General features: G+C 45.6%; 1 protein-coding gene across 1 annotated transcript in view; it reads right to left on the bottom strand.

Moving 5' to 3' along the window:
- cald1b (caldesmon 1b) overlaps positions 1-4,970 on the bottom strand; it is a 20,984-nt gene extending 16,014 nt beyond the window's left edge. Inside the window, exons 1-2 of the mRNA XM_084452800.1 lie at positions 4,882-4,970; positions 3,958-4,064 (exon numbers count right to left, since the gene is read on the bottom strand). Of these exons, the coding sequence (XP_084308926.1) occupies positions 3,958-4,031 (74 nt within the window). The 5' untranslated portion in view covers positions 4,032-4,064; positions 4,882-4,970. The remainder of the gene's footprint in view (positions 1-3,957; positions 4,065-4,881) is intronic.
- Positions 4,971-14,783: the final 9,813 nt, after the last annotated feature.

Genomic DNA, 14,783 nt, shown 5'->3' with positions numbered 1-14,783 from the left:
CTGCCTTCCCATGGCTCTGAGCCCGGCTGGTGCCTGGGTAACGCATTCTTTCTTCAGTGTGATGGAGAACCAGCAGGACCACTAGTCTCCCAATATCTGACTCTTCCTAGAGTCTCCCAATATCTGACTGTACTGTAGGTTACAGCATTGGGTCTAGAGGATGTAGAACCCTGAGGTCAGCTGTCTGTCCCCTGGGCGTTGGGCTTGGGTACCTGTCTCTGTCAGCCCAGAGGACCCCAGAAGAGAAGCCCGTCCTCTGCAGCACCCCAGAAGTGAAGCCCGTCCTCTGCAGCATCCCAGGCCACTGGAGGGAGCCGTGAGAGATCCCTGACAGCCTGGCCGCAGACTGCAGACCAGGGCTGCGTTCTGAATCACATACTTCTACTTCTTACTACCAGTACCTACTACAGCTGCCCGTAGAAAGTACGTAGTTTGCAAGCAGTAGGCATCCAATTGGGACATACTACTGTACCTTGTCATAACATTGCGCCTTGAAATTTGCCCACATCCGTCGCTGTCCATAACACGACATTCCTCGCGCTGCGCACAGGATTGTGGGTCAGAATAGCCAGAAAAGCCTGCTGGCTTGCATACTGCAAAATACGACCGGATGTAGTGGGACATCCTGGTATTTTTTACCATACTGCATGTGGCATACTATGTATTGGGACATACTACATTCTGTTTTGGCATACTATAAAGTAGGGTAGTATGCAATTCGGAACGCAGCTTATGGCCCTCTCCGGCGTAGCAGAGGCAAACCGCTCCCCGGCAACGGAGCTCATCAAGCCATCATGGTTCCATCATGGTTCTGTTCCACCGTTCCACCGTTCCAAACCCTCCCTCTTCTCCCGGGATCAGCATGTGGATGTGCTCAGATGCACAGACACACACACTCACACGTTCCTTCATGCAAGTGCAAGCGTGTAGAGACACACACACACACACACACACACACATACTGTACACACATGAATGAACATACCTGCATGTGCGCACACACACGCACACACGCGCGCGCGTGCGCACACACACACACTCACAGGCCATGATCAGCCAACATCAGCCTCCAAGTCCATATATGGATGCTAGAATATGGACAAAGGAAAGTGTATGAAGATCTGCCTGTTTACATTCAGGATTAGTTACTGTAGCTAGAATCACTCAAAACAATCCTTTATTAGGTTTTATGGTTAAAATTTGGAATCAAATATTCACTCCCTGTATTTTACAAGCTCATTTCGTTTTTTTAATTGTTGGTTTAAATGAAAGGTAAATATTATTGATACAAGTCGACTTCCAAAACGACCTGTAGGAAATGTCTTAGAGAATATGATATGTGAGGCTGACTGTGAGCAGAATCAATGGCTCGCCTGCCAATTGCCCTTCAAAATCCTACAAATAGACATAAAAAGTTGTCAGAATGACAAGAGAAGTATACTCGTAAAATAGATAGCATTTTCTGGGCCTAACACCAATTGCAAAGAGAGATGTGATCTCCTGGCAGTGATGAATGAGTACAGGATCCAAGATCCCACTTTGCTCTGTGAAAACAGAACATTTCTTCAGTCTCAGTCAGTCAAACAGTCTGATCTGGACGATGATCAACTATCATGAAACCAGTCAGGCTAGGAATCACAGGGTGTGGTGTTTGTTTGGAGCTCCCAGTGTGTGTGTGTGTGTGTGTGTGTGTGTGTGTGTGTGTGTGTGTGTGTTTCCCTGTCTGATGTCTGAATGATCCAAAAGGGGAAGGCCGTACACCATTTGAATGTTATAGACAACCTTGTAGAATAAACCTGGTTGAACTTCGGTAGAGCCTTCAATCTCCAAAGGCAGCTTTGCTGGGTTGAAGGTGAAGATAAAACCTTCTAAATGTCAATGGGGAGAGCGGTTTAACGATGAAGTGCCCAGCGAGTTCAGCTATGCTGGGAAGAGCTCACAGGCTCAAACTTGGCAGAGAGATCAGAGAACCTTCAGAAGCTCAGAAGCTATAGTGAAGCTCACAGTGGCCAACAACTCAATACTCAAAATCCCAAACTGGAATTCCAAATCAGAAACATGTTGGAGTATAAACTATAATGTATGCTGATGTCATTATTGTTACTGTAACCAGTGAAGTCCTTGCATTGTACAGTGTGATGTACCACATCCCTAAATGCAGTAGAGATAGACTGAATGTTATTATTGGGCATCTAAAGAATGATCAGCATGAACACTGAACAGGTAGAAGTGCATTCCTGAAAACCCATCAACCCAGCCACTGTTCTATCTGGATTCACTGGATTTAGACTGTGTGTGTGTGTGTGTGTGTGTGTGTGTGTGTGTGTGTGTGTGTGTGCGTGTGTGTGTGTGTGTGTGCGTGCGTGTGCATGTGCGTGTGAGAGTATGTGTGTGTGTGTGCGTGTGTGTGTGTGTGTGTGTGTGTGTGTGTGTGTGCGTGCGTGTGCATGTGCGTGTGAGAGTATGTGTGTGTGTGTGTGGTTGTGAGATTATCCGTGTGTCTATGTGTGCGTACAGTATGTGTGTGTCTGTGTGCATCTGTGTGCGTGTGTGTGTGGGGGTGTGTGTGCGTGCATGTGTGTGTGCATGGATGATTGTGCGTGTGTGAGCTTCTCCATTCACATACAGTATGCATACATGTACAGTAGCTGTACAGTGTGCATATATGTAACTGTAGTATGCATACATGTAGCTGTAGTATGCATACATGTAGAAGTACAGTATACATACATGTAGCTGTAGTATGCATACATGTATCTGTACAGTATACATACATATAGCTGTAGTATGCATACATGTAGCTGTAGTATGCATACATGTAGCTGTAGTATGCATACATGTATCTGTACAGTATACATACATATAGCTGTAGTATGCATACATGTAGCTGTAGTATGCATACATGTATCTGTACAGTATACATACATATAGCTGTAGTATGCATACATATAGCTGTAGTATGCATACATGTAGCTGTAGTATGCATACATGTAGAAGAACAGTATGCATACATGTAGCTGTATTATAAATACATGTAGATGTAGTAAGCATACATGTATCTGTACAGTGTGCATATATGTACATGTAGCTGTAGTATGCACACATGTATCTGTAGTATACATACATATAGCTGTAGTATGCATCCATGTATCTGTAGTATGCATACATGTATCTGTAGTATGCACACATGTATCTGTAGTATACATACATGTAGCTGTAGTATGCATAGATGTAGCTTTACTATGCATACATGTAAATCTAGTATGCATCCATGTAGCTGTAGTATGCATACATGTAGCTGTAGTATGCATACATGTAGCTGTAGTATGCACACATGTATCTGTAGTATACATACATGTAGCTGTCGTATGCATACATGTATCTGTAGTATGCACACATGTATCTGTAGTATACATACATGTAGCTGTAGTATGCATACATGTAGCTGTAGTATGCACACATGTAGCTGTATGCATACATGTATCTGTAGTATGCACACATGTACTGTAGCTGTAGTATGCATACATGTAGCTGTAGTATGCATACATGTAGCTGTAGTATGCATACATGTATCTGTAGTATGCACACATGTAGCTGTAGTATGCACACATGTATCTGTAGTATGCATACATGTATCTGTAGTATGCACACATGTAGCTGTCGTATGCATACATGTATCTGTAGTATGCACACATGTAGCTGTATGCATACATGTATCTGTAGTATGCACACATGTAGCTGTATGCATGCATGTATCTGTAGTATGCACACATGTAGCTGTAGTATGCACACATGTAGCTGTATGCATACATGTATCTGTAGTATGCACACATGTAGCTGTAGTATGCACACATGTAGCTGTAGTATGCACACATGTAGCTGTATGCATACATGTATCTGTAGTATGCACACATGTAGCTGTCACACATGTAGCTGTGTTTAAACAGGGTCACTCACCTCTCCGCCTCCATCTTCATCTGCTCTCTCCTCTGTCTCCTCAGTTCCATACGGCGCTCAAAGTCATCATCCATGGCGGCCCGGGAAGATTTCTCCTTGTGTTACGACTGAAAGAAACCCAACATCAGCATCAGTCACTTCCAACAAACTTCCCCCCGGCCAGATCGGCAGATAGCCTGCTATGTCCTCACACTGCTGAAGAGGAGTGTAGATGTTCTTTATAGTTTTCCATAGATAGATTATTCCCTTGATGGAGAATGTCTCTGCAGGCTTTGAGTTGGATTAATGATGTCACTGTTGTTTTTACTGTAGTATTGTTGATTTTACTGTAGTATTGTTGTTTTTACTGTATTCTATGTCCCACACTTGTGTTATGTTCTGTATTTTTTATGCTGCCTTTCTTGGCCAGGTCACCCTTGTGAAAGAGACAGTGTCTCAATGGGTTTCTTTCCTGGTTAAATAAAGGTTAAATAAAATAAAATAAAATAAAATAAATGTTATGATAGGGTGAAACACTGCCTAGTATCAAGTGTTAGGCGACAGCGTGTCAACACTGGAGTCATTCAAATTGCCACTGCGCATTCCATCACATCTAATCCCATTCTGCCCTCAGCACTCATGAACGCTAAAAAGAACTCAACAGTGTTAAGTATCACATGTACTCATTTAATCTTTCCATCAATCTCTGTGCTATGGGACTAGCTGGGATAACAACCACACACACTAAGCAAGTCTTGCTACGGCTTAACAACCAGTCGTCCAGAAGACGAATCATGAGATGAGCCATCAGTCAACACAAAATACAGTTGGACACACGCTGGACATGACTTGTAGGGGGGGCGACCCAGGGCACAATCAGGATCACATTCACTGGCTCTCTAATGACGGTTAAAAGAGGGTTAAATGTCCCCTGCTATACGATACCTTAGCTGTAGCAGCGCTTAGTCCATGGGCCGCGCTCAGTCCTTTCTCACTCGATCAAATCTACAGTCTGGTTTTTATCTCAGACCAGCAGCAGCACAAAGAATGCCTGCTTGCTCTCAGCAGCTTTAACTACCAGAAAAGGCAAAGCCTGCCTCTTCTCCCCCCCCCCCCCTCTTCCTTCTCTCTCTCTTTCCTCTCGCTCTCTCTCCCTCTCTCCCTCCCTCCTCTGCTCACCCTCCCTCTCTCCCTCGCTCTCCCTCAGACTGTCGCCCTCCAACTATTTTTCTCTTGTCCGTTCTCTCATTCTTTCACACGCTCCTCGTGACTCGTCCTCTCCTTCCATCTAGCCCTGTTCTTCTTCTCTCTTTCTTCCTCGCTCTCCCGTTCTCTCCTTTCCCCCTTTCCCCCCCGTGTCTCTCTGCTTCCCTGACCTCTGACCTCTGAATTTTCCCTCTCTCACATGCTTGTTTTTCTCCCCTTACATCTGTCCCGCCGTCTCCTTTTGTCTCTCAGTCTCATTTGCGTCTCTCACTTCCTCACTAGCCACCTAAATTATAATTTCTCACTTGATTTGTTTGTTTAGCTGCCAGATGTCGCTGGTTAGCTCAACTCTGCAGTGGTGGACTGGTGTTACAGGTACAGTAGTCTACTGCAAAGTTTCCTCAACTGAGCCACCACTGCCTGCGGGTGGCCAAAACTACCTGGCAACTCCTGGAACTACTGTACGATTGGGCCATAAAGACCGGGGAGGCGGGGTTAGAAGGGACACAAATCAGGACGACGTGGCTTCAGCACACAACACTCTGCCACAACACACTTCCTCACACACCTCTCACTCTACCCATGTGTGGCACATCATGTCCAGTGTACTGTACTTTAGAGATCTGTGGTGTGTTGGAATTGTAGCTATGCTATATCCCCCGTATGCTGGTCTGGTGGGGAAAAAAGAGCATGTGAAAAAGCATTATATACCGTTTTCTACATGATAAAACAGATACACAAGACCCTTTAAGAAAATACTTCCAGTCTCTTCCGAATTTGAAGCACAGTGCCTCTAAAATCGCTGCAATAAATCTTTATTTGCACTGGCAGGAGACAATCTATTGAATCAGCAGTCACTTATGTAATATACTGTAAGCCCATCAAATTGCTTGCCAAATCACAAACTCCATAACTGAAAGAAGTCTTCTGAACTGAGAGGCCACATCTGTGCACTTTCTCTGTGAGGAGAATTGGGTTGATTGGCAGATCCAAAAAAAGAAAGCCAGTTCTAGATGGAGGAATAATCAGAGTTGAGTGTGGGCCAGTGTTCTGGTGACACTAGGGGACCAAGACCACCTGCGCCGTGGTTCATACAAGGTTCTGTGGACAGTTATTCCAAAGTCATAACGTAATTCCATTGTCAAAGTTGCCCTAAGAAATATTTCCTCGACCAGTTTCTCTCTCCTAGCCTCGTGGGACCATCCTGATCTTGCGAGCTCACATTCTGTTTCTCTCGCAAATCAGTCCGAAAACTCTCCATAGAGATCCGTTTGTGCCAGATCGGAAAACGATCTAGCCAATCAGCCTTCTGACAGGAAATACGAACAGCTATGCTGTGCGGGTTTAGGCGTGACAATGGTGAGGAGCAGTTTAAGTTAGCGTGTGATAGACAGTGATAGACAGATGGGTCATCCAATCACTTGTCAAGTATTTTTTTTAAAGTGCCTGCCCTTTCCTTAACAGTTTCCAACATGCATGTATAGTTCCCAGAAGGCTTTGCGAAGCGTACAGTAGGTTATCCCTCTCCATCCCTTCTCATCAAAGTGTCAAAGACACTGATAAGCAGGAAAATGAAAGCCCACAGTTCTGCGTGCCACCCGTGTTTTTTCAAACAACTGCCAATGAAAGGCCATTCTAATCTGATTTTGATACTAATGTGGCACAGCAGCTGAGTTCTCCGCACCACTCAGTTAGTTAGTATAAATACTAATAAGCTCAGCCTGTTATTTCCACAGACTGACTCACAGAGTGTGGGTTTTCTGGAAGAATCCTCCAGCGAGGAGACATGATATGTGAAGTCCGAGGGCTGGAAATTCAATTTTCGGACTCATCTCTCGCTCAGTGGAGGAAGGAAAAAGTGACCGCAACAAAAAAAAAGGCGACTTTCAGAGATTCTGGTTTAGAAAATCCAATGAAAATAAATCCACACTGCTTGTGTTCACTTATTGTTTACAGCGCTGGCTTCCTGTACATGTGTGAACATGCCAGAAGATTGACGTTTTAGAGGAGACGAGCATTTCAGATTATTCACAAGGGCACAAGGGGACTCCTTGGATGTGTAACTTAAGACAGAATTCCTCAGTCCTAAAATTCTTCCTCATGTTCTTACATACAGTAGGAAACTAAGTTAAAAAAAAAGAAAAAAGTGTGTAATAGGAGTTCATATGTGTTTGGCTGTTTTCATGTTCCCCAGTGAGAGACAGTGTTGGCACGAACTGTCCACTGATGTCAGGACAGCAGAGTCGCTGCCCATCTTTTGTCACAGGCTCAAAACTCATCTCTTCAAGAAGTACTACAACAATCCTCCCTCCTAAGCATTTATTGTATTTTATTGTGTTGTATTGTATTGCACTGTACTTTAGATTGCTATTCTTGCACTTTGCCTTCAGCACTAGATTATGCTCTTAGTCACTTGTTTTAGAAAGAAGATGCACTTGTGAGTTCTGGTGAGTAGTAGTACATTGGCTCTTCCTACGTTAAATGCAATTATTGTTAGTCGCTTTGGATAAAAGCGTCAGCTAAATGACTGTAATGTAATGTAGTGTAGAGACTGTCACAGTTCAGTATGCGGTAATGACAGGGCAGGGTCAGATGGGCTCAGGAGGTAGAGAGAGTCCTTCTAATCTGGCATGTTCCGCATGTCAAAGTGTCCTTGGACAAGAAGACTGCCCCCCAAATTGCTCCCAAAGACAAGGCTAGCACCTTGCATGGCCGCTGCCGCCATTGCTGTGTGTGCGCGTGTGTGTGTGTGTGTGTGTGTGTGTGTGTGTGTGTATGAGTGTGAAACAGTTTTTTTGCTTCCCTCTGGAATATGTAGGGGTGGGACGTATGCCCACCCTCCCATTGCTCTCTGTAAAGCGCATTGTGTTGCCTCTGTGTATGAAATATGCTATCCAAATAAAGTTTGATTAGATTTGATTTGATTTGATTTGTATGTGTGTGTGTCAATGGGTGAATGAGAGGCCATTGTAAAGCACTTTGGATAAAAGCGCTATATAAGTGCAGTCTATTTACCATTTACCATTTACAAAGCAGAACCAACAAACAAGCCTTCTTCAATCAGTCACTTCCTGTCCTAGCTGTCCCTCTACAGTGTGGGCTGCTGTCACTGACGCGTGTCCCCTTCCTATTGTGAAGCGATGGGTCATGTTTTTGGACCAAATATTGACCCAGCCTTTGGTCAAAGCAGAAAGCTTGTGTGTGGGTGGTTCAGTTGCTGTACTATACGAGGCTTGGCCCTGGTGAAAACCAGACAGTAGAGTTGTAGAGTTGCTACGGCAACGATAGAGCCCATTCCAGAACAGGAGTTTCTGATGAAGCCACATTCCCTGGAATACAGTAGCATTCCAGAGTGAGTGCTCCCATTCCTTCACCCTTCCTCTCTCTCTCTCTCTTTCTCTCTCTCTCTCTTTCTCTCTCTGTCTCTCTCTCTCCCTCTCTCTCTCTGTCTCTTTCTCTCTCTCTCTCCCTCTCTCTCTTTCTCTGTCTGTCTCTCTCTCTCCCTCTCTCTCTCTGTCTCTTTCTCTCTCTCTCTCCCTCTCTCTCTCTTTTCCTCTCTCTCTCTCTCCCTCTCTCTCTTTCTCTCTCTCTCTCTCTCCCTCTCTCTCTCCCTCTCTCTCTCTCTGTGTGAGACTGCAGAAGTTTGAGGAGGATGTTCCTGTGCTATGAGGGGATACAGGGAACACTTAGCACCGTTCCTCTCTCTCTCACACACAGCTTAGCCGACTAGGAGATGGAGATGGAGAGCAAGCGAACTCGCTGAGTCATGTGAACTGGCATCACTCTCATGTCCCACATTAGTTTCACTCCTCAAGTTGACCTGCCACAACTGCACATTCCAGGAGGAAAATATGTGTTTGGTCGAGTCACAAAACAGCAAGGATTTATGTGCTTTAAAGGGTCAAGGATTGCTAGGAGAAGTAGAAAGAGACCAGCTTGGAAGTCCACTCCTTTCCCATCTGAGGAACAGACATGGAAACCACTTCCAAGTCAGTTCTGTCTGGTGTGCATTGTGTTCATACTTGGCCATATGAGGTAAAGCATTCTAGATGGTCCACTTCGGTGGAGTGGTGCAGATCCACCCCTAGTGTGTGTTGTACTGCATCTGTGAGAGCAGATACAGCACAGACTAACCCTAACCCTAACCCTAACCCTAACCCTAACCCTAACACTAACCCTAACCCTAACCCTAACCCTAACCCTAACCCTAACACTAACCCAAGTGCAGTCCACCGGAACTGAACAGTGCACTGCATTATGACACTGTACACTAAGCTGGTTTATATTTCACAACTAAAAATGGTGCTCAGAGAGCACAGACCTCTGCCCATGAATGCATTTCATGGCTCCTTGCGCGCACATGTTTGGTATTGCTGCATCCGTTTGGTCAAGATGTTTATGCCAGTGAATGGCAGTGAATGGCTGGACATGTTTGGGCAGCTCGTGGACCCGCCCCGTGTTTCGATCCGATCCAAAATGTAATGGTTTCTAAGCTGACCAAGCTACAGTACATCCTACAGACTCTGAATGGAATGAGACATTGAGTACAAATCAAGTTGTGGCTCAAACAGATGTTTGACAGTACATGTACCAAAATACAGTATTGTGGGCCGTGTAGGTAAAGTCCAGCTGAGAGACCATGATGATATCAGAGTATGACTGAGAAGACTGAGGAGGACGTTTGGAAAGAATCCATCTTCTTTAACCTGGGATGTTTGTGTGTGTGTGTGTGTGTGTGTGTGTGTGTGTGTGTGTGTGTGTGTGTGTGTGTGTGTGTGTGTGTGTGTGTGTGTGTGTGTGTGTGTGTGTGTGTGTGTGTGTGTGTGTGCGTGCGCATGCGTGCGTGCCCATAGCGTGTGTCTGTAGATTGACAAGGTGAGAATGCGTGTTTTGCGGCCCACAGGTGCAGGTGGCCAGGTGTCAAAGGCATCCAGTCATCTCCACATATCTCCTGCTCCAGTCAACTCTCCCTCCCCTCACTCACACCCATACGCCCCTTGCCATCATACAAAGTGTCCCTCTCAGCGCAGATATGGGAGGTATGCCAGCTATGTGCACTCTGGCCCTCGTTGGGGCTCTCAGCCAAGCCAGCATCAGTCAACAACCAGGTCAAGGGCACCTTGTGTCTGGCATAATACTGTAACAGCCCTGCAAACACGCAACGTCAGGTAGACGTTCAGATCATGTCTTAATAACGTCCGTCGGTCCAGAACCCCATTTGTACGTCTTCTGGACCCCTCAATATTCACACGTCTGGCTTGGACCCCTCTAAGACGTCTGTGGACGTGCAAAACGGGTTCAATATTTGAACATCTAAAAAAAACATTCATTCTGGCTCCTAATTGGATGTCTTTGGACGTCCGAAAAAGACAAAAAAGACATCTAAAAGACGTCTTTTAGACGTGTCTTTGCTCAGTGGGAGACTTCATCATCAGCATCACCATCATCAGTAACCACAGCCTCCGACTTTCCTACTTGATTTCAAAGCAAAGCCAACAGCAGCTGTCTGTCTCTCAGTTGGTTGTGTGAAACTGTTTCACTCTTGCCTCCGTGACAAGCTTGCTTTACAGTGTTCCTTCCCTAATTCTACCCAGACATGTGACACACCTCCGTCCATCACTCCCCCTACAGCTGCCTTTCTACGGGACCTATGAGGGCGTGGGTGTGACAAAGGCTGTTCTGTGTTTGCTCTGAGTAGAGGTGGAGGGGGCAAGGCAGTCACAGGCTGACCTGCAGGCTAACGGCGCTCTGTCCATGTCGGACCGCTGGTTTTACTTGAGCTGCAGACTTGTTTGGGTTGGCCCAGGTCCAGCCGGGCCGGACCTGTAGAGATCCAGAACCTTGTATTACTGTGGGGGCGGAAGAGGCTTCACACGCGCACACACACACACACACACACACACCAAGAGGCCTGTCCCATCTGTCATCAAGCCGGTGATTAGTTTGGAGTAGAGGTGTGTCCGTGCACGTTATAACATCCTCCACTCACACCTCTGGATCCACTCGCAGGATAACAGCGTCCGAGCGTGAGCCAACCTCTGGGTTAGCTGGCTGAAGAATCTGGTGAACAGGTCATCTCCATCCCCCAACGCACTCCACCATAGTCTACAGAGGTCTTCACTTGCCTAATCCCTCCCCTTCAACCCCCCCCCCCCACCCCAAAAAACAGACTTACTGTACAAGAGTCTCATCATTTCTTGGTTTATGCATGGAGTGCATGTTATAGGTTTCCTATGTTATGTCCACTCTCCCTGCCACAAGGTAGAATCAAGTCCACAAATCATTCCCACATGACGAGGGCTGAGGACACATTCTAATTTACACATCTGTAACTGATTTGACTTCCCGGGCATGTCGGCCTCTCCCTCCTCTCTTCCTCCCTCCTCTCCCTCCCTCCCTCCTCTCTCCCTCCCTCCTCTCCCTCTCTCTCTCTCTCTCTCCCTCCTCTCTCTCTCTCTCCCTCCTCTCTCCCTCCCTCCCTCCTCTCTCCCTCCCTCCCTCCTCTCTCTCTCCCTCCCCTCTTCCTCATCTCTCCCTCCCCCCTTCCTCATCTCTCCCTCCCTCCTCTCCCTCCTCCCTCCTCTCTCTCTCCCTCTCTCTCTCTCCCTCCCTCCTCTCTCCCGTCTGAAACTCATGGAATACAAGACTGGAACAGGACCAAAGCTCTTTCTCCTTCTCTCTCCCTCTGTCTCTCTTTCCCTCTCTCTCTTTCCCTCTCTCTCTCTCTCTCCTACTCTCAGAGTGAACTGACCAGGGCTCACTCAAGCTGGGCCATCCAATAACCAAGCACAACACAGCCATGCACCAGACACTGCTCATGAATATTAAAAAATCCAATCACAACAAATCATGACGCTGTCAAAAATGAGATATAAACAAAAGTGATAAGGCACTTCAAGTGACTCTGAGTGGGATCATGAATGCGGTGACATCAGAATGAGGACAGAGGAACTTAAGGGCCAGGATACACATCATGGTTGGACGTGAGCATGGTCAGCCAAAACCAACTGCCGCTCCAGTCAATTCAAAAAACATCTGCCCGGTTTCAAACCACTGACAGTAATACTTGTTCCCCGTTTAATTTATTTACTGAGAAATCTTGAGTTACCTTACATGAATATCACATTAGGAAAACATTCAACCACCTGAATACTGTACCTGCCACAGATACAGTATAAGGACAAGGAGAATAGGTTGTGCACTGTGCAGGCCGTTGCGTGCACTGATAGAATACAAGTTTCCAAGCAATTTAACTACGAGTTATTGAATATATTCTGTTTATTGTCTTTTTATGTCAAGATTCTCATTTTCTATGAGAAAGAGACTTCTGCATTCTGCAGTACATGTATAATCAACTCCTGATTGGGTTCATCTGGATTGTGTGTGATTAATGCGATCTACTCTGAAAAATATCTTCAGTCTTCAGTATGGCCCATCAAAAATGAGAGACTTAAATCACTTAACGTTGGGCTCACCATGTTCCTATAACCAACAAGGAGATTACAACCTCAAGATGCCTGCATTAAGCTCCTGTAGCTCACAGCTCACAGTAAGTCACGATTAAATACTGTAGTCTGGAAGTGTATAAAAAGTTCCTGTTGAAAGATTTAAATAACTGGATCAACACATAGTACTTCCTTGTGTGTCCATACATTCCTGTGTTATATAGTATACATCCCATGTGTTATTTCTTTCTTTCTGTATATCGTCTGGGCAAATAGTGATCCAGTAGATGAAAGCATGTCACACAGTTTATGAACCAGCAACATCAAAGGGCGGCCCAGTAAAACATTATGTTCCTTTAAAGGCCCTTTTTAAATGCATAATTTGCATTAGCGTTGACAATTAAAGGCCAAGCCACAAATCCCATCAGGGACAATCGAGAGGAGGAGGAGGAGGAATATCTGTGTTGCTTTTATGGCTCTGTGTGCTACTAACCCTGTTCTGCCTTCCCTCTCCCTAGTGCCTCTCTCTCTCCCTCCTATCTTCTAACCAGGTCCAGTGGATGCCCCACTGTCACCAGCAGACCTCCCGGAGTCCGATAGATACCCCTGTGTCTGCTGTGGATGTCGTAGCATTTAGTTAACACACACACACGTACACACAGACATACACCAGCCCACTTCCGGCTTTAGGCCTGGGCCATAGCAAACACACACCAGTATTTGCCATGTCTCTCCTATGATGCTTTTTTAGCCTCTCTTACTCGACTTGAAATGTAATTTAATGTAATGTATTGCTTTATAAATGTTCTTAGCCGGTAGACAAACATACTCCTGGAGCTTGCTCGATCGCCTTGTTGAGAGGGGTCAGGGAAGAATTTTTACAGCTCACTTATCTGGCCCCCGGGTGATACTGTTTTTTTGCTTCCCTCTGGAATATGTAGGGGTGGGATGTCTGCCCACCTCCCTTGTTCTCTGTAAAGCACATTGTGTTGCCTCTGGGTATGAAATGCGCTATACAAATAAAGCTTTGATTGATTGATTTGAGGAGGAGGAGGAGGAGGCTTCTCACAGATGTTTAGCCCAGGAAGGCACTCTCTCCTACATGGAAAAAAGTGGCACTTCAAATGAAAGCCAGTATCCCAAAATCTGACAGCAACCTTATTAGATAGTAAAGAAAGAGTCTAAAGAAAGAGTCTACAGGCACCAATACGTAAATAAACCTGTCAAAGAGTTGTGTGCCATCGATCATCAGGTCCTAGCTGCTCGCAAGTGTTTCACAAGACCAAATATGGCAGTGTGTGGGAAAACCCCTTTAGGACACAAAGTCCCACAGGTTGACAAGTTGCAGTGTAGCACTGACCTTCTCAGCCGCCTCAGAATGGAGAGGTGGGTGTACTGTATGTTTGAACAAGAGTTTGTGCTGTGGACCTGTGCTTGATTAAAACCTTCTGATACAGTAAAGATCCAGAGGGCCTCAGATGGAGGCTGTGCTGCACTATGCAGGGAACTCAGTCCAGCTTTTGTTCTCTTGGGGAAACAAAATTATCGGCAAGTTCCCTCTTCACCTTTCCACCTGGACTTTCAGTGCCACGGGTTTGTTTTCTGTAAACATAGGTCTCCAAACCCGAAGCTCTTCCTCAGAGACTGACAAGCATGCTCACAACAAGAGTCTACTAAAGACACCAGCTGCAGCTCATCTTGGAGTAGTTTGTCCGTCATTGTGACTGTATTGTCTCTGATGATGGGTTACCAAGACTGACCTTTAAAAGGGCGGGACATTTTAAAGGAACCCAAAGATTAGAGTGCGCCTAATGAGTCTTGTGACATTTGTTCTCAGACTGTTTACATTCGAATTTCTTGGGTAGGAGTTCCCTCCTCAAGGGAAAGCTAGCAGAAACAGATGCAGCTATGGCCGCTTGCTGCTCCACATCCCATCCACTGGAGTGGCCTGTCTTTCCTTATAAGGAAGCACACAGGCTATGTTAGTTATAGTGATGTAGCTTGGCCATGGACAGAAAGCATGGTTTACTCTAGGAAATACCTGCAGCTATCCAGAGTGGTCATCCAGAAATAACTTATTTCCATTATATTAATGGATCTATTTTCTGTATCTTGTATTTAAGAGGATAGGAAGAAGAGTTTGGACAGTAAATATTTGTGGTTAGCTGATTTGGTTGGTTGGCGTTTTCCATAAAT

The sequence above is a fragment of the Borostomias antarcticus genome, assembly GCF_949987555.1.
Source record: "Borostomias antarcticus genome assembly, chromosome: 18".
NCBI classification, from domain to species: domain Eukaryota; kingdom Metazoa; phylum Chordata; class Actinopteri; order Stomiiformes; family Stomiidae; genus Borostomias; species Borostomias antarcticus.
This window is presented reverse-complemented; position numbering and strand designations above follow the sequence as displayed.